The following is a 20,471-nucleotide window of genomic DNA, read 5'->3' on the forward strand; positions in this document are numbered from 1 at the left end:
CATAATTGATGTCTTATGGTTAAGTAATTGCTCCTGCCAGAGCGCAGGTTGGGGGTCAGGTAAAACACTATAGCATCGGTCGTGTTATGGTCTCACGTAGGCTATAGTGTGGTATTATGATGTTATGGTATCTTTAAAGTATAACTGGTAAAACACTATAGCATCGGTCGTGTCATGGTTTCACGTAGGCTATAGTGTGGTATTATGATGTTATGGTATCTTTAAAGTATAACTGGTAAAACACTATAGCATCGGTCGTGTCATGGTCTCACGTAGGCTATAGTGTGGTATTATGATGTTATGGTATCTTTTAAAGTATAACTGGTCTTCATATGCTTCAGTGGTTTAGGTTGGTAGGCATGGTTAACCTAAGGTTTGGTCGTGTTTGGTCTCACGTTTACCTTAATGTGGTAGGCTTATAGATAGGTAAATTTATAAGCTTTGGTCGTGTTGGGTCTCACGTATGCTTAATGGTGGTTTAGATGGTAGGTTTAGATGGGTAATTCACTATAGTGTATTCCTTCTATATCAGGTCACCGTCCGGGCGAGCGGGACTTGCCTAAAGGGTTAGCATTGCTGCCATCATATAGAAGGAATTAGACATTGCTGTCTATACACATAGTTATTCATAAGTCCATAGTTTATTTCCTTTAACATCAGAACACAGTGGTGTTTTGCCAAATGTGCATCTAATAGTCGCTGCTGGCGCAGGATGTCGGCTTTAGATGTGAAGGGCATCTTCGGTATGCATTTAAAGGAAATGTGTCAACGCTGACACTCACATAGTTAATTCATGTAGCATATTTCATTTATATCAAATGGATTTAAATGGAATTGCGTCAATTTGATGCTTTTACTGATAAACATTCTCATATAAGGTAAGGTGTGGCTCTGTATTTGCTCACTGCAAGTGAGCGCGTGTTGGGGGTTGTGATGGAATGATCTGTGACATGTTTGCACAGGAATCTGTAATATCACATGAGCAGAGTCACACCGCCAAACTTGGATGCAATATCATTGCACATATGGTAACAGCTATATGGTAATAAAAGGTTAATGGTTCATTACGGTCTGGTTATTTCTGAGCTGAAGTGTCTAAATGAAATTCAGTGTAAACGTTAGTTCATGTAGACACGGAAGGCAGAATGTTATGTACTTCATTCATACTCCCCGTACCCCCCCATTCGCTAACAAGCTTATTCAGTTGTACTCCTTTAAGGCATACGTTCAACCCCTTGTCATTCTCATTTGCTACTAGCTAACTCACTCACGCCCTCATACCCACAGTGCATCTCAGGCGGTTCATTTAAGCAGCTCTGTTCTCTGTTCATTCTATGTGCGTGGCTGTCAGTGCCGGTTGTACAGCTGTAGGTTTTCAAATTCCCTCCACCTCCCCGGCCTCCTCCCTGTGGCTTTTAGTTCATATTGTTATTGGTTGATTCTGTGTATTGTACTGTGGTTCTATAGGTTGATTTTGTGTTGTACTGTGGTTCTATGATTCTGTGTATTGTACTCTGTGGTTCTATGATTCTGTGTATTGTACTGCGTTTTTGGATTGTACTATGTTGTGGTTGTTTAATTATGCATTGAAGGTTCAATGTTATGTTAAACTGTGTTTATGTTTCATGCTCTCTGTCTCTCCATCTCTCTTTTCCCCCGACACGGTCGAGGCAGAAGGCCGCCACCCTAGAGCCTAGGGTCTGCCTGACGTTTTCTCCCAGTTAAGAGGGAGTTTTTCGTTGCCACTGTCGCAAATTGCTTGCTCAGGGTGGGATTGTCGGGTCTCTTCTCTACACGTAAAGTGTTGAGACAACTTTGACACTTTAATTGAATTGAATTGAATGCTCTGCTCTGGGGGTTGTGATGGAATGATCTGTGACATGTTTGCACAGGAATCTGTAATATCACATGAGCAGAGTCACACCGCCAAACTTGGATGCAATATCATTGCACATATGGTAACAGCTATATGGTAATAAAAGGTTAATGGTTCATTACGGTCTGGTTATTTCTGAGCTGAAGTGTCTAAATGAACGTCCAGTTTGGGGATCCACTCGGTGATGTTATTCATGTCGCGTTTCAGCTCAGTGGTCACACCTGTCTGAGTAGCCAGTGCTCTGCTCGACTCCGCTCCGTCCAGGGCAGCTCTCTTGCCAATTTTTCGATACACAAGTGCAATGCCCGCTCCAATCAGCAAGAAACCTGTTATCATAAGAACGAAATTATAGACATCTTCTATGTCCTCAATCGACAGGATTTCCAAACACAGAACTTTCCACTTGTAGTCAGAGTCCCCCATGTATCCGGCCAAATAAGTCCCATCTGGGCAGATTGGCTCGTCCGGTCCAGATTGCCGGGTTGAGAAAATTTTGTCAATTGCGTTTAACGACCGTCCAGTGTGTCATTGTCTAGATCAATTAAGCCACGATCATGGTGGCTTAATTTGGGGATGTTGGTCATCAAGTGTTCCACAGTCAGTGATGAATCCCCACATTCGAAAGCTGCGGTTGCTCAACATCTCCATTATGAAGCTCACCATGTTCTTGTCTGGGATGGTCTCTGCAGAAGCTTCATATGTAGCCCACGCAACCAGACAGTGTCGTAGGCAGCCGTGAGGTCCAGAAAGATGGCACCAGCCTTCTCTCCTGCCTGGAAGCTGTCTTCTATGTCGTGGCACAGCAGGGTCACCTGGTCAGGCTTCGAAAGCCAGCCTGTTCTTTAGGCAGCTGGGGGTCGATCACTGGGGTGAGGCGTGCCAGGATGAGGCATTCAAGGAGCTTGAAAGGTACGCACAGCAGTGAGATGGGCCAGTATCCCTTCGGGTCATCACTCAGCTTGTTTGGCTTTGGCAGGGCAATCACCTTGGCACAACGCCAGATCTTTGGCAGCTTTGAGTACTGGAGGCATGCAGAAAGGAAGGAACGGAGCCAGTCAGTTGCCTTCTTGCCTTGATGTTTCATGTACTCAGGGTGGATGCCGTCTAGGCCTGGTGCCTTACCAGTCTTCAGGCGTTGTGTGGCCAGATCAATTTCTTGTGTCGTGAAGTTTATGGATAGGTTGGAATCGTATCCTGGGGCCCTGAGCAGCTCATGGACTCTCGCTGATGTTGTTCTATCAAAGTCCTTGTCTGCATTAGGGAAGCGGCCATTACTCAGCAGGAGCGACACAATGGAGTTTGCAGTAATGGGGCACTGTGCAGGAGTTGTTGACCTTCCAGTCAGCTTGTTCAGGGTCTGCCACCCCCGTTGACTGGAGTGTGTGAAGTCAATTGACTTCACTGTCTCAGTCCATTGTTGCCTTCGTTTCTCGTTTAACCTGCAGAATAGGTCGTATGCTGCTTTGTCCCTGTCTTCGCTGGTTTGTGCTTCTGTATGGGAGCGAAGTAGGTGTTCACATTAGTCATCCCAGCAGGGAACGTAGGCTTTGAGTACACCGCAGGGGATGTTGTTCTTGGCGGCGGCCAGCAGCATCTTGCAGTACGAGTCATAAGCATCGTTCAGGTTGTTGGGGCACGGGTGTGGTAGACCAGCAGCTGCCTTGGTCACTTGTTTAGTGAAGCCTGCCCAGTTTGCTTTCCGGAAGTTCCACCTCTTAACATCCCTCCCTTGCACAGGCTGGACCAAAGATGGGATGGTGATGAGTAGCGTCGGTGGTGTGACCGGGGAAACATGTCCAGGATGCGTCTTACTGGGAGTGACTTTAAGCCATTTCGCGAATGCCAGGTCTGGATTGGTGGTGCTGTTCCATCGTAAAGAGTAGAAAGTGCGTGGCTCCTTTGGGTCTTATGGGAGTGTAGCATCGACAGTCGAGGCCCAGTTTACCAGGAAGTCACCAGCAGCGTTGGAGCTGCTGTAACCCCAGTCTGTATGGTGGCTATTGAAGTCATCAGTGTACACGGCAGGGGCTGGGACATCTGGCAGGGATGATGGGACCAGTCTGCTGGGTGGTGGTTTGTAGATGTTGACAATGGTAGTGTCTTGCACTTTGGTTGTAATGCATTCTATCTCTGCACCCTCTGGAAATTGTCCGGCGACTGACCGGGCCATATCTTTGCGGACATATGTGGCAATGCCATGATGTTTATTGGCAATGTGGCCGGCCAAGGTGTACCCAGGGACCCTAAGGATGTTCTTATTTTCCTGGTGGGTCTCCTGCAGGGTGATCACTGTTACGTTGTTTTTGCTGGCTATTTGCTCAAGGATGTTGATCTTGGCAATGGTGAGACCTTCGGCGTTAAGTGGAGAAGCATGGGGCTGTGGTCGTTGTGAAGACATTTGTTTCGCTTAACACATTCCCTGCCATTGACGGAGATCTCCGTTATTTCAAATCCAACCGTTGACCGCCATTGGCGGAGATCTCGTCTGTAAAAAAAAAACAAGAGGGCGCTCTAACGTAACTTAGGAATGATCCTAGGACCCTGAAAGAAGGAATAGACGGCTGTTATTCAAACCCCACCCCCCAGACATGCTTTGTTTACATCCACGTGCACATCGCGGCTCCTGTGGCTCTCCAAAGATCAATATAAGGTAAAAAACCCTGGCAGAAGCTAAATAATTAATGAATTAATACCTGGCAGGAACTGTGTTAAGGGCATGCAACCTTGCAACTACTCTTTAGCTACTTGCGGGGGAGGCCTCGTGGAAAATGAGAAATATGGTGTAAAAGTGGATAACCACTTTCACACCCCCTTTATGAAGTGCTGGCAGGGACGAGGAGCACATTCAGCCACAGACTCATCCCCCCCCCTCCAGGCACACCACTAAACCACTGGGACAGTGCTTTGTACCAGTAGCCATCAGGCTCCACAACCAAGCTTGACCCGGTCCCCAATATGAGAAGAACTTCAGGCCTGCACCGTATATTCAGTTCTGTGGATTACTGACTCCTGCTTTTATAATCTGGTACTCTCTGTTCTTTTGGTGTACTGACTTTTACTCTGGTGAAGTTGGCGAAGTTTGCACATCGACTACTAGGATGTACTACACTACAGAACCTTGAAAGATATCTTTTAAGGATAACTACAGTAATAAGACACTTATTTAATATTCACTCCTATATTCATTGTTGATAGAGTGTTGATAGCCTGTACTGTACTATATATATTTCTAAATTGTGTGTTGTATTTTTGCTGGTAAACATTGCATCAACGAATGTGCCATCTCATCCTTAACTCATTTAGTGCGACTGGACGTAAAATACGTCCAATGTAATAAGCCCTGTGCCACAGGACGTAAAATATAAAATACATTTCATGAGTCTAACAAATTGTTTTTTTAATTTGATTTGATACGTTTTTTCTTTTCTTTTCATTTTTCTTTCAATTTAGTATGTGTCTCAGAACTCCTTGTGAGTGGTCCTCACTTTATATTACAACACATTAATAAAGTCTGTCCGTCTGTCGGTCTATCCATCTATATATCACAGTTGAAGCCTGTTGACACCGTACATAATAATCATTCTGTTGATAGTCTGTACATATAAATCTAAACGACTTTCAATTAGACTTAAATTCATATCTTACAAATAGAAATCCATGACAAAAATACTAAATGTACAAAAAAGTGATTTTTGTATCCCACGATTTTGTAACCCTTTTTTCACCTGGTGCCCATTTTCTAAGTGATCCTGGGAGCTACACTCCCCTCACCAGCCTAGGGAGCCCAGGGCCGAGCCCATGCCTCCTTCAATGCATGAGAGCGAACTGACCTTCTTGTCACCTGACAGGGGGGAGTTTCCCCGGTAGGACGTAGCGCGTGGAAGGAACACGTTATTCCAACCAGTTCCCTTCCCCTCCATCAGGCGCCCGGGCTGTCATGGGGGAGGCGGTATAGTGACCAGGATTACTATATGTTATTGTGAGGGTATTAACTACCCTAGGAGACACGGGGAGAACATGCAAACTCCACACAGAGTAGGTCCTTTTGCCAACCCCACCTAAGGTATGGGCGCTGATGACGCGGAGGAGAAGACACGCCCCAAGCGCCCACAGCGTCCCCGGCGGGAATCGAACCCAGGACATTCTAGCTGTGAGGCGACAGCACTACCGACTGCGCCACTGTGCCCCTCAGTGCAAACATTGTGAGTGAGTATTAGCAAGTGTGTGCGTGCGTGCGTGCGTGCGTGCGTGCGTGCGTGCGTGCGTGCGTGCGTGCGTGCGTGCGTGCGTGCGTATTAGGGGTTAGAAAGGAAAGGGGAAGGTCTTGCACCAGGTGGACTCACACACACACTCCATTGCGTCACACCGTTCATCTGGGCTCATATGGTTTGAGGCAAAACGTGTTACTTTCAAGTAAACCGGAACTAAACTCTGTGGACAGTCAATATTGCCTGTGGCATAAATATAGAACTATACTCCATATCTCTGTGTGTGTGTGTGTGTGTGTGTGTGTGTGTGTGTGTGTGTGTGTGTGTGTGTGTGTGTGTGTGTGTGTGTGTGTGTGTGTGTGTGTGTGTGTGTGTGTGTGTGTGTGTGTGTGTGTGTGTGTGTGTGTGTGTGTGTGTGTGTGTGTGTGTGCGTGCGTGCGTGCGTGCGTGCGTGCGTGCGTGCGTGCGTGCGGGGGTTTTTTTATGTTTATTTACAGAAAAGGCCTTAAGCCTCATTAACTAAGCCCACATGCCGTCTAAAATCGTTAGCATATTTCCACGGTTCCACCAATAGGATTGTTCTAAAGGTCGTTCCAAGGACACGCCCCACACCATGCCCTAAAGCAAAACACAAGATGCTGGCAAATGGAAGCACGCACAGGTACACAAACTCACTCACACCGGAAAGCAACACATAACGGCAATCAAACACAAATGCACATAACGCACAAAAAAACTAAACTAAAAGAGTGTGCAAGCGCTGCTTGTGGTCCACTAACCTTCAGCGAAAAAGGTTATCTCCCGTCTTCAACTGGTGCAAAATTCTGCTGCTAGACTACTGACAAAGTCTAGGAGATATGATCATATTACACCGAACCTAGCTGCCCTTCACTGGCTGCCGGTAAGTTTCAGAGTTGATTTTGAGATTTACTGATGACTTTTAAAGCCCTGCAAGGCCTGGCTCCCCAGCTATATCTCTGATATGCTGGAGCCGCACAAGCCGGTGCGCAGCCTTAGATCCTCAGGTAGGGCCCTCTTGGAAGTTCCCTGGACTAACCTTGTCACCATGGGCTCCCAGGCTTTTGCGGCCCGGGCTCCCGGGCTCCCAGGCTCTGGAATGCCCTGCCTGTGGATCTAAGGCGACCTAAGTCAGTGTCACATTTTAAATCACTCCTGAAAACTCATTTGTATACCAAGGCCTTTCCTTGGATTTTAGAAAACAATTCCTCCTCTGGAGAAGCAGGAATGCAAGTCCACAGATTTGAAAGTGAAATCAGCAATCTGCCCGACTAGATTATGAGAGAATCTTGTTGGGCCAAAGTTCAAAGATGTGGCCTATGGGTGGAGTTGGAGAAACGGTCACAGGGGGTCACTGAAATGGTTAGGGCTCATCCTCGGGGGTGCATGAATGCAGTCAGCAGGTTTTATAATCTGCCCAATAGATTCAATATTGTGTGCAAGTGCAAATTTGGGCCTACGGGTGGTGCTAGAGCTTTTTCTTTCCTTACAGGTCCATTTGGTTCCATTTGTAGACTCTCAGAGTTACAGACCCGTAATGGTCCATTTAGCACCCCCTCAAGGAGCCCTGGACCACACTTTGGGAACCATTATGCCTAAGGAAAGGCCATAGGTTTACTACAACCAGTACAGTTCATTCTCCAGGGAACATTAATGTGTTCAGCACGTTGCATGGCACATTCACCCCTTCCATTTGTGCCAAGTGCACATTTTGGCCTAAGGGTGGCACAAGAGGAAAGGTTATAGGGTGAGTTCCACCAGGGAGCAGGGATGCGTTCAGCGAGTTTCATTGCAAATTCGCTCATTAGATTTGGAGATATGCTGAGTGCAAATGAGATTGTTTTTGCCTAAGGGTGACACTAGACTGGAGGAAAGGCCATGTTGGTCACTAAAATCAGTTGAGTTCATCCTCCAGCAGGCATAAATGCACAGAGCAATATTCATGGCTATCTATTAGATTCAGCGCATTAGATTTGTAGATTTCTTTGAATGCAAGAGGACATTTTCTGCCTTATGTTGGGGCTCGAGCAGCGTATCTCAAAGTGGGACCCAGGGACCGTCAGGGTTCCTCGGGGCGGTTCCAAATGGACCCTGGCAGGTCAGAGTGTACAAATCACATCCGGATCCGGGGACAACCAGTGGTCCTTGAGGAGTTTACAGGTGGTCCCCAGCTAAATGATGGAGAGTTGGTAACCAAATGGACCCTTATAGATCTTTAACTCTTGACAGCGTAAAATGAAACCAAATGGACCCTTACGGGTCCATTTGGTTTCATTTTACGCTCTCAAGAGTTAAATTATTGTTAAACATCTGCATTATTTAATTTACAAGAAGTCTACACAATTAGAATCAACGTTGGCCTGTTATTTCTCCTATGGTACCAATACAGCATGGATGGAATTGTGGACAAAATCTTATCTAACATTAACAAAACATTCTAAGTCTTGGGTCTGAGAGTCAAAATCTCATCAAATGGTGGTTCCGTGGCTCAAATGCCGAATAAATAATGGACCTTGATATGAAAAGGGTTGAAAACCACTGGGTTAGAGGAAAGACCATGGGTTTGTCTGGTGGCAGAAGACAGCAGAAAGAACTTCCCAAGCATCCTCAAATCCATAGCTCTGCTCCATCTAATGAGTTCAGTATTTGTATGACTCTTGTTTCCCCGAACAACATGTGGTATTTATTTGGTAAAGTAATTTGCCACAGTTGTTTTGATAAGCGCTGTATAAACACAGTTAATCCCTGTTAGACGAGGCGCTGTGTGACATTTTATTCTTAGAACAGCCCAATTTACAAACTGCACTGCAGTGACAAATAGTAAGGAAAAACAAGGTTAAAAACGCATTCACTCATGCAAAGGGGAAACATTACAGTTTGGTGACATCATACACTTTCCCCATGTCTTAGGAGAAAGTGCCCTTTTCCATGCCTACGTAATTTCTCTCATTTATTTCTCTCTCGGCGAAGCAAACCACGGTTCCTCTCGGACCTGCTACAAAGGTTAGGCTAGGTTGTTTTGTTGGCAGGGTCCAGACCTTAATAATTTCAAGGGCAAGGCCACTTGGTCTTTGGTGGTTGGTTGCCAATTATTTGAGGGCACAAAGGCCAAATGCCAGGGTAGCGAGGCCATCAAATACAACTATAATTTTAAGTCCACAGAAATAATGCATTTCACTAAAGGGTTAACGATGACAGGAAAGAGCCAGAGGAAAAAAACTGTGAAATCAGCTGGGGCAGTGCGGGTGGGGTATCAAGGCCACCATGGCTGCAGGGCATTTCATATTTGAGGGGTATAAGGTGAAACTGAGGGAGCACGACAGCCATGGCCATGGCTCGCCATGAAATTACTGCCGTGGCTGTGGCAGGGACCCATGTTTTCCTGTTTGCAGTTTTAGGACATGCCTAGGTTTCACTTCTAGGCTTGTAAATGGGTTAAAATGCTTAGGCCTTATCTACTAATCATTACCGTCTGCATTTGTAACAATAAAGTGTACACCTTTGCTTGACTGGGTCTACTCTAGATTGTTTAGCATTTCTAAATTTGCTACCAAATTCGGTTTTCATTCAGTTTGTGAGCGTTATCGTATGTTAACAGCGTATGTGTTACCAGTTTTGACTAATTGCATTGCCCTGCCATATGGGGTGTGAAAAACTGGATAATTTAGCTCGCAGCTGGCACAGACCTGCCCACTACCATGGAGACTGGGGTTCAATTCCTCCGCGGTGCCTCTGGCTTGACCGTGTGCTTCGATGAACACAGTTGGTCATGTTTGTGGGTAGGGAGCCAGCCGGGGAGGGTGCTCTATGTCACTGCACTAGAGACTTCTGCAGGAGAGGGAGGAGAACTGGGTAGCCTCTTCCTCCACATGCGTTACATCTAGGGCTGAAACTATCGATTATTTCCTTAGCTATTAATCAATAGAGAAGCAGTTTTTTCCTAACTGTTAAAGATATTTTTTATATAGCCGCATAAACCATATTTTACACTTCATCGCACAATGGTGTCGCGCAAACATTTTTAAAATAGACGATCTACAAGCTCACAGCACGTCACTTCACATTTATTTTTGTTTTTTATTTAAAAAAAAAAGATTTCACATACAATGACATGCCCACAATAGGGATCGATTTATTAAACAATAATTTTATTAAGATACTAGAACCCCCCCCCCCCCCCAAGAAAAATTTGCCTTTACAGTTATGTTATAGCAATTTCACACCAGAAATGTAGTACATTGCATGTCTTATGCTAATGAGGGGAAGATGTTCCACAATAACCCATATCATTACTGTATTAAGTAACTAAGTAGAAATGCTCAATACACTCTTCAGATGAATACTTGCTTCCATAGCTGCCATAGTAAATTAATTTAATATCGAGGAAAAGGTCATGTTGATTCTATGCACTGACCGCAAACAAACAATAACACACAGCTAATAATGCGCCAGGATGAAATGAGAGAGTAAACTTAATGAAATGATTAATTGAAAGACTAAACAACAATAGATCAGGCTACTGTTTTCAAACTCAATGAATATAGTTATTAATCAAAAGAACACTTATAAATCTTATAATCAATCTCAATCAGCAGCAGAAGATAAAGGTTTGGGTGATGATCAAATTCAATGGAACTGCCACCCCTGCCACCCAAATGACCCAATGTGAACCCAAATGACGCCCCTGTTGTCACCCCCTAGCGTTTGCATCCAAAATAGAATGTTGTCAGTTTACGCATATTTTCTCTACTACAGAACTTTTGCAGGACAGTACATAGATTAATTGCCCTACACTGCATCTCCAGTATGCGTTGTGAGCTTGTAGATCGGCAATTTTCTGCCTCTCTCTCTCTCTCTCTCTCTCAGTCAGGCCAGTCTAATTGCACAATTTGAAAATTGAATTTGATCATCACCCAAACCTTTATCTGCTGCTGCTGATTGAGATTGATTAATTATAAGATTTATAAGTGTTCTTTTGATGAATAAACATATTCATTGATTTTGAAAACAGTAGCCTGTTAAGCCTTTAAGTTCACTCTCTCATTTCATCCTGGCGCATTATTAGCTGTGCGTTATTGTTGCACTGTCAGTGCATAGAATCAACATAACCTTTTCCTCGATATTAAATTAATTTACTGCTATGGAAGCATGGACTGGCACACACATTCAAAATTAAGACAAGTATTCATCTGAAGAGTGTATTGAGCATTTCTACTCAGTTACTTCAGTAATGATATGGGTTATTGTGGAACATCTTCCCTCCATTAGCATAAGTCACGCAATGTACTACATTTCTGGTGTGAAATTGCTATAACATTAAAGGCCCCCAAAAGGAATGTTTTCTTTTTGAAAAAAAAAAAAAAAACGCCTGCCACCCCCTACATTTATCTGAAATTACGCCCCTGCCCCCAACACAGCCAAAGTGCCCTTGAGCAAGAGCAAGGCAACTTCCAACTGCTCCAGTGGAGCTGCTCAGCATAAGACTGAGGTTGTACTGGGCAGCTCCCAGGTTTTAATGTGTGTGTCTGTGTGAGTAGTGTGAAGCAGGGCGTTCCTGAAAAAGATAATTCGTTCTCAGCGAACCTCCCCTGGGTAAATAAATGTAAAAAAATATATATATATATTAATAAAAACCTTTGAGAACCACTGCTATAATATGTAATTCACACCAAAATAAGTTCACCATTATAAGGTATGATTTTTTTGCCGGCGGGCAGCTGTGCTGCCTGGAAGCATTATGTTTCTGGGTCGTTTGTCTGTCCACCAGACCCGACCGTGTGAACGTGCGTATCTCAGGAACGCCTGGAGGGAATTTCATAACATTTGTCACAAACGTCCACTTGGACTCAATGATGAACCGATTAGAAGTAGGTGGCCAAAGGTCAAAGGTCAAGGTCACCGTGGCCTAACAAAATATGTTCATGAAATTCCTTCAAAGTCTTCATTCACTAATCACTACATACAGTATCATCTGGACGGACCCAGGAAATGACAACTGGTTGGCAGAAGCATATACATCCGCAATGTAGTAGGCTAATTCTAGATTAATCCATTAAGACCGGGAACGCATCTGTGTCATTTTAAAATTTATTTGGCTTTTTTTTTGAAAAATCGTGAAAATGTGTGCAAATCTTTACAAATGTCTTCTAAATCCTAACAGTTTCCTGAAAAACTTACAGTATGTTGCTATATCAGTGGTGCTCAAACTTTTTCATGTCAAGGACCCCCAAAATTATATGTATTTGGCCACCGACCTCGTCAAAATATGTCGTTCCAGGGACCCCCAGAAGCAAAGATTTGAGTTAAAAATGTTGTTTAAAAAATAATATATATGTATAATTTTTTTCTTCAACAATAGCAGATCTTCAAGCTTGTAGCACGGCACTCCGCACTACGCCTGATTTGACTGAGAGATTGGCAGTCGAACATTTGGCCAGTCAGATTCGACTACATAAATTCTTAGTCGGGGACGGGCCTATAAAACAGCACGTGTGATATTGAGAATACGTGTATGGATTTGGAATACGACCTGTCTGGTTGACAGCGGAGTCCACATTGTAAATCTGGATCCTCACGACTGATCTCTATCTCACGACACACAAACACACGCACCAGGCATCTCCAAAACAGCAGCATGGCTGCCAGGGGGACATTAACAAGAGAGATGTTACAACTTTGAAGTGGGGCTGTCTCACATGCCTCTGTGAATCCATTACCCTCTCATGCAGTCTCTCTCTCACAACGCGCGCACACGCACACACACACACACACACACACTAATGTGAAGCCACACTCGGTAGCGGCGCGCGAGCATGCATTATCATTCAGGGCACAGACGGGGTATCTGTCTGCAGACAACCCCCACCCACCTCCATGTCCCTTATGATTCACTGGCTGCCAATTACAAAAGGAGTTATCAATTCCAGCGCCCGCCCCCGTCTGGGGGAGATCCACTTCAATGACACCGGCTACGAGCAGCCACTGTCTGTGGCTCTACCTGACAGCCGTTTACACACAGGGAGCGGGGTGCCAGCTGGACCCCGCTTCCCACCTAGGAGCCGAGCCAGGAGGCTAACCCAGGGGCTTGCTCCTCGTTACGTCGTTAGCGTGGGTGCAACAGCGGGGTTAATCTAAACTAATGACGGTGATTCTCAACCTGTGCCAAAACACGGAGATTGTAATGATAATATTATATTAATGTATATAAAAAATAAAAATGTCATGGTGTTTTTTCTTTGACCCATTCAATCCGGGAACGCATCTCTGACATTTTAGATTTATTTGGCTATTTTTGAAAAATCGTGAAAATGTGTGCAAATATTTGAATATATATATATTTTAAACATTTGCAACATTTACAAGCTCATATCATAGCGCGGCACTAGTGCCGCGCTATGAGCTTGTATTTTTGAATAGCCAAAGAAATCTAAAAATGACACAAATGCGTTCCCGGTCTTAATGGGTTAAAACCTTGAAAAAAACATAGTTTTCTCTGTGATACCAATAAATAGGAACTATATTATGTATAAGTACATATACTATGTTAGTGTCTTTATTGTAAGTTGTTATGCATAATTATAAGTGTTATGAATCCTTACAAATGCAAGTAAAATGTTACCTGGTAGTCATAATGTGCTGTTCTGTGGCGCTTATAATGCATTATGACCAGCGCTTATAATACTTCATAAACCTTGTTATACGTTGTTATATGCAGGATTATAAACATTTATAACGAGTGCTATAAGGCCTCATAAGCGCATTAAATGAATTATAAAATGCTCTTGTAATGCATTATAGACCCAACCTATAATATACAGTCTTACCAAACTATGACATAACAGCTGTTTGTTGGCACCCAAAGGAATACGGGTCTGAATCAAACTCAAGACGCACATCACGTAATCATGCTGTCTCCTGCCAACACCCCCCACACCACCACATCTCCCCCCACTGTCCAGTCCAATAAAGCAGATATGCCCCAAAGTCATCCTGGAAACGGCAGAATACCAAGAGAGAACATTTAAATTACCACGTGACACATTAAGAGCCCAGTGTTTTACGTTTTGTTTTGTTTTGTTTAAGCAGAGAGGACACTCTGTTCCCAGGCATGCATTTTAATTTTGAGACAGACAGTACCTGAGAGAGAGAGAGAGAGAGAGAGAAAGGGGACTGGTTATTAAAATATTTTTAAATACAATTATCGATCATTATTTTTACAATCGATTAAAAGCGATTAGTTCGATGAACTGTTGCATCCGTGTTAGAGTGTCCTTGACAAAGACAATAAAGTCCTAACTGCGATTAGATGATGTCTGACACAGGAACCCTGCATCATGCAATGAGAAGCACAAGCGGTTCTTTAACCACTCAATACCTATATACTTCATCGACCGGGGTCCCCCAGGGGTCTATATTTGATCTCCTCCTTTTATCCCTCCTACACGAAAAATCTCTTCGCCAAAAATAGCCGATCTACAACAAGCTCAGTCGCAATGCAGCAATTTCCACAGCATGTTGGCCTATTATGACAGGGATGCTGGGGTTCATTCATATTAAAGACACGAGGCTCTGGAGACAACACTCGAGGGATGACTTATGACTCATCTGGATAATGGGTATATGGTGGAACTCATCATCGCGCGTCCAAGGTCAGACCAAAGACGGGAATTCGAGTAACGCATACGCATGATCGAGTAACCTTTGGTCAATGCAATAATAAATCTCTCTTCGGTCTCTCCTCTCCTCGCCTCCATATTTGCTGCCATTTGTCCGTCTCCCTGTGGTGTGTCATCATGTCTTCCCCTCCTCTTGAATTTGATTATATCTTGTCCTCATCTCACCCCGCCCGCCCCCCGCTTTCCAGTCCTCCTTCGCTTTCACCAAACCCCTTTCTTTATCTGCCATAATCTCTTCTCGGCTCTCTCCCTCTCTCATAGCATGGCTTATTTATTCAGTGTTTTAAGGTTGGTAGGTTTACTTTAAGCCCCACAATCGGGGGTATTTGGGGTCCGGAACGGGGGGGGTTCCCTACCCCAGCCAAGAGATCAGTTGCGAATATCGAGGCAAGACCATCCTCTATAGTGTGAGCGGTTCAAAGATCCAATCCCGATTTGCTCACCGGCCCCGATCATTTTCAAACGTGTTTGATATATTGGCCTGATCACTGCTGTCCCAGTGGAACGGCACAGCGGGAGTTGTGTGTGATCCGATGGAGAGACTGTCCACAAGGAGACAGATGTTAAGTGGGTGAGAAGACGTTTGACACGACGACCGGTAGAAACAACCTATTATGGGGGCATCAGACAGCTGAGGCTTGTTGTGGCAAGAACACGACTGTCTTCCTCTACCCAGACATATCAGAACCGTCGCCACTGCAAGTTTAACACGTTCAATCCGGGAACGCATCTGTGTCATTTTAGATTTTAGCTAAGACCATTATTTTATACTTCGGCTATACAAATATAGCAGATCTACAAGCTCATAGCGCGGCACCGAGTGCCGCGCTATGAGCTTGTAGATCTGCTATTTTTGAAAAATCTTGAACTGTGCAAATCTTTTAATATATATATATTTTTTAAACAACATTTTTAACTCAAATCTTTGCTTCTGAAGGGGTCCCTGGAACAAACTATTTTGAGAAGGGGGTCGGCGGCCAAATACATATAATTTTGGGGGTCCTTGACATGAAATAGCTTGAGAGCCACTGACATTAGGCTATAGCAACATACAGTAGTTTTTCAGAAAACTTGTTAGGATTTAGAAGACAGGCTTTTAAAAACAATACATAAGATTTGCACACATTATCAGAAAAAAAGAAAAAAAAGCAGATCTACAAGCTCATAGCGCGGCACTTGGAGCTATGAGCTTGGATATCTGCTATTTTTTAATAGCCCAAAGAAATCTAACAATGGCACGCATGCGTTCCCGGATTGAATGGGTTAACAGGCTCTGTTGTTTACATCTCCTTCTGACAGGGATCACATGGAGCACGCCGAGGTGCTGCGTTTGTGTTGCTCCGGCAAGCCCCGATATTCTTAATACAACCCTGTACAGTGCACTGGTTCTCAGACTTTAACAGGGATTATGTTTTGCCCCATTCTATTTGTCTTTTTGTTCGTCTGAGTTTGTACCTTGGCCCAATTTTCGAGTAACTTGATGGGAATAGAATCAGATCGAAAAGGTCAAAGTCAAGGTCACAATCAAGATCAAGGTCAAAATGAAACAATCTGTCATACTGTATGTCGGGGGGGAATGGGAAATCTGGGAGTCTACACACTTGATTACTGTTCCTTTTACAGTATTTTCAAATCAATTTGTTTTGTGTTTCATGGGACAATAAAGGAGATTGTTCATCTCTCTCTCTCTCTCTCTCTCTCTCTCTCTCTCTCTCTCTCTCTCTCTCTCTCTCTCTCTCTCTCTCTCTCTCTCTCTCTCTCTCTCTCTCTCTCTCTCTCTCTCTCTCTCTCTCTCTCTCTCTCTCTCTCTCTCTCTCTCTCTCTCTCTCTCGATCGAATCTTTTTACTTTGGCACACAGGTGAGAAAAAGACGATCTACAAGCTCACAACAGGTTGCATCCGCATCCTTGTTGAGCTTGTACACCGTCTTTTTCCCGCCGCGTGACACTGTTGCGTGACGGAGCATAAATTAGGCTTTGGTGTTCCAGACAAGGGACTACAGTACATCTGCTGCTGTAGTCAACACAGCTATCATTATAATTATTCATTCCTGGTCAAATGTGTGTGTGTGTGTGTGTGTGTGTGTGTGTGTGTGTGTGTGTGTGTGTGTGTGTGTGTGTGTGTGTGTGTGTGTGTGTGTGTGTGTGTGTGTGTGTGTGTGTGCGCGTGCGTGCGTGTGTGTGTGTGTGTGTTGCATACCTGCAGGCGAGCAAATGTGTGTGCATGATGTGTGAGTGTGTGTGTGTGTGTGTGTGTGTGTGTGTGTGTGTGTGTGTGTGTGTGTGTGAGTGTGTGAGTGTGTGTGTGTGTGTGTGTGTGTGTGTGTGTGTGTGGAATGCATACCTGCAGGCGAGCAAGTGTGTGTGCATGATGTGTGTGTGTGTGTGTGTGTGTGTGTGTGTGTGTGTGTGTGTGTGTGTGTGTACATGTGCAGAGTTCATGGCTAAAAGCAAGCAAATGCATATGGGTCAGTGTGTTTCAGTGTGTTTCAGTGTGTGTGTGTGTGTGTGTGTGTGTGTGTGTGTGTGTGTGTGTGTGTGTGTGTGTGTGTGTGTGTGTGTGTGTGTGTGTGTGTGTGTGTGTGTGTGTAGGGTCTGTAACAATATGCCGAAGGGAAACACTACTGCATGCTCTGAACAAATATTTGCAGGCAAGGAAAAAACAAAACAAAGAGAAAACGGGTGCACGAGTGCGTGTGTGTGTGTGTGTGTGTGTGTGTGTGTGCCAAACTGCCAATTACCTTTGGCCTCTTTGTGCTCCTCGAAGATCCTTCTCACTGCCGTAAGCGCCTCTCTCTCATCCTTACCACCTGAGAGAGACAGAAGAGAGAGAGAGATGAGAGAGAGAGAGAGAGATTGAGAGAGAAAAAGAAAGAAAGAAACAAAGAGATTTATATTTGGGTGAGACAATCGTGTTTACTGAGTGGCGTGCCGTGCACAAATCAAACCTGTCTTGTGGGGAAAGAGAAGGGATTTAAAATGGTTGGTAAATAACCAGTGAGTCGAGGCGCCGATGGCCAAGTGTTTAAGGCGCGTACCACATATAGGCTCTGATGCAGCCTGACAGCAAATCCAAACCCGGCAGACCTTTGCTGCATGTCACTCCCCGACTCCCTCCCCAGTGTCCTGTCAATCTCCACTGTACTATCAAAAAAGCCCCAAAAGATATACAATAAAAAAGTAAACTCTCTCCTAAAACACTGACACATTCACTTTCACACATTCACTTTCCCTCTCTTTCTCTATCCACATTTTCGCCCAATTTCTTCTTTAAATTAGGGGGAGCGCAGGGGAGCGACGCCACCCCACTTCTAAACATAAGATTTCGGTTTTGGTCAATTGATTAAGCCAGTGGTTCTCAAACTTTTTCAAGTCAAGGACCCCCAAATTGACACTTATCAGCCCGCGGACCCCCATTTGAAAAGAAATGCCAGGGACCCCCATAAGAGAAGATTTTTACCGTTCTAGCAGTGATTCTCAACCATTTTAATTTCAAGGACCCCCAGTTTGAGATGCATTATTAGGCTACGGACCCCCATTTAATGGCATTTCTATCTCTGGGACCCCAATTCATATAGTAAAATCAATGTTAATTTAACTCTGAGAGTGTACAAATGGAACCAAATGGACCCGTAAGGGACCAATAAGGGTACATTTGGTTCCTAACTATCCACCATTTAGCTGGGGACCCCCTGGAACTCCCTCAAGGACCCCCTTGCCAATCTGCGAGCTTGTAGATTTTTGGCAAAGAGTTTGGTGTAGAGGGGAAAAAACTGTCCAGATGCGCTCCCCCACTTCTAAAAGTAGCTCTACGCCCCTGATCGTGATCGAGGCAAAAGTATGAAATTACAGTGATATTGTTTTGAAGTCATATCGCCCAGCAATTTGTGTTGGTTTTATCGCCCCGGCCAAGCCGGAGGCACCGCGGATGATTCAAACTCCTAGTGTCCGCAGTTGTGGGCAGGAACTTTCCGCGAGCGCCTAATATGCCTTCTCTTTCTGCACACATGTTCACAACACATACTGTAAGATGTACATGCAGTGGTCGAGAGCACTCCGCAGGCCTCCACTAATCTTGGATTATGATGCAGGCTTTGTCAAGAGCACTGTATCGTTTCATCTGATGCACTGTGGTGCAGCCCAGGGTCGAAGGAAGCCAAATGTTTTCTGCTTGAGGGAGGGAGGGACGCGCACGCACGCACACACACGCCCACACACACAAAATCATGCATCCATGCATACATCCATACGCATGCTTCTTTACAAAGCCAAATATCCAGTCTGCCATACACCTACAGTATTCTCACATAAACACACTCCAGAACTGTTTAAATGCAGACGAAGTGCTACGACAAATTATGAAAATCATTCCAACCAAGGAAATCATTTGCCTACTAAATATTATCAGTACACCTTAACTAATTAATTGAAACAGTTCAGCTGAGGCAGAAAACACGAATGAGAGAGTGACGTGGTTTTCATACATAACACTCATATTTCAAATAGTTGACTTCAGTTATGGTCAAAGGTAGGGCTGCAACTATTATTTTCGTAGCAAAAATGGGGATAGGTTATTAATATATTATTTTATTAAATTATCTATTATCGAATCTTTTTTATAACAAGTTATTGTTGTTCATTTGTATTTGTTTAGCCTGGGATCCAGCCTGCTTCACTACGTTCGGCAGATTTTTTTTCTCACTTCGTTTCTCAGTCTGGAAAGCCTCCTATCTCCAAGGGAGGCGGGACATGCCATACCACTGAAAACGAGCCGTGGCTTCTGATTGATCTGTGGTGCGGGGCGGGACAAAAACACCAGTGTGATCTTTGTGATTCGTGATTCGTTTGAACAACATCGTAACATACGTAACATATGTAGTTCCAGTGTAGTTCTGCAAAACGAGTCAAATAGGAGCCTTTCCAGAGTGAGAAACGAAGTGAGAAAAAAATCCCAGGCTAGTATTTGTTGGCTTATAAGTGAAATGTTCTCAAAAGTCAACTTTTCAAAAATCTTTCAAATTGATTAGAAAATGGTGCGAAAATATCAGTCAAAACATCAGTAATCGTGGTCTAAGACTCTCCAAAATCAAGATCGGTCCCAAAAATCTGGCATCGGTCAGACACTAGTCTCAAAGGTTGCTTTGACTTTGGCATTGTGGTATACATAATGAAAAAAAAGCACAGTGACAGAAGGAGAAATCTCTAACCCTGGAGTTCAGGCACCAGAAGACATTTTACTATTTTTGATACATGAGTCTTGCAGATGTAGACACTTGACCCACTTTCAGTTCCAGCCCACAGATTAAATTCCTGCCAAATATTTATTCGACCTTAAGAATGTAACATTCACACAGATACCCGAAACGTATCTTACATAAGTGTTATCCCAAAATATCCGATAACCGCCCGCCCCAAAAAACAGGACTGCTTCACAACATTTATAAATAGTATCAGTCTATTTTATTAATTTTATTGCTCTGCTGCCAATCAATTCAATAAACAAAACCTTGAAATCCTTTGACTCTCTGCAATTACAGATTAGTGCTTTGAGAAACAAGGCTATTAGTATGCTAGTTGCTTCCTTTACAAGACGCCATTACTTTAATGACGTACTCTGCAGGCAGAATACAAGTGCAGGCTAAACAGTTTATTATATTAAATGCAGGCTGAGGGACAAAATCTTCAAGCAAAATGC

The 20,471-nt window shown here is 44.1% G+C and overlaps 1 protein-coding gene across 1 annotated transcript in view; it reads right to left on the reverse strand.

Annotated features, from left to right (window-relative positions):
* Positions 1 to 20,471, reverse strand: part of LOC308105643 (polyprenol dehydrogenase) — a 69,732-nt gene that overhangs the window by 35,532 nt on the left and 13,729 nt on the right. The window contains exon 3 of the mRNA XM_080456499.1: positions 17,518 to 17,586. Coding sequence (XP_080312625.1) covers positions 17,518 to 17,586 — 69 coding nt within the window. The remainder of the gene's footprint in view (positions 1 to 17,517; positions 17,587 to 20,471) is intronic.

Source organism: Gymnoscopelus braueri (genome assembly GCF_963280865.1).
Source record: "Gymnoscopelus braueri genome assembly, chromosome: 18".
Taxonomy (NCBI): Eukaryota; Metazoa; Chordata; class Actinopteri; order Myctophiformes; family Myctophidae; genus Gymnoscopelus; species Gymnoscopelus braueri.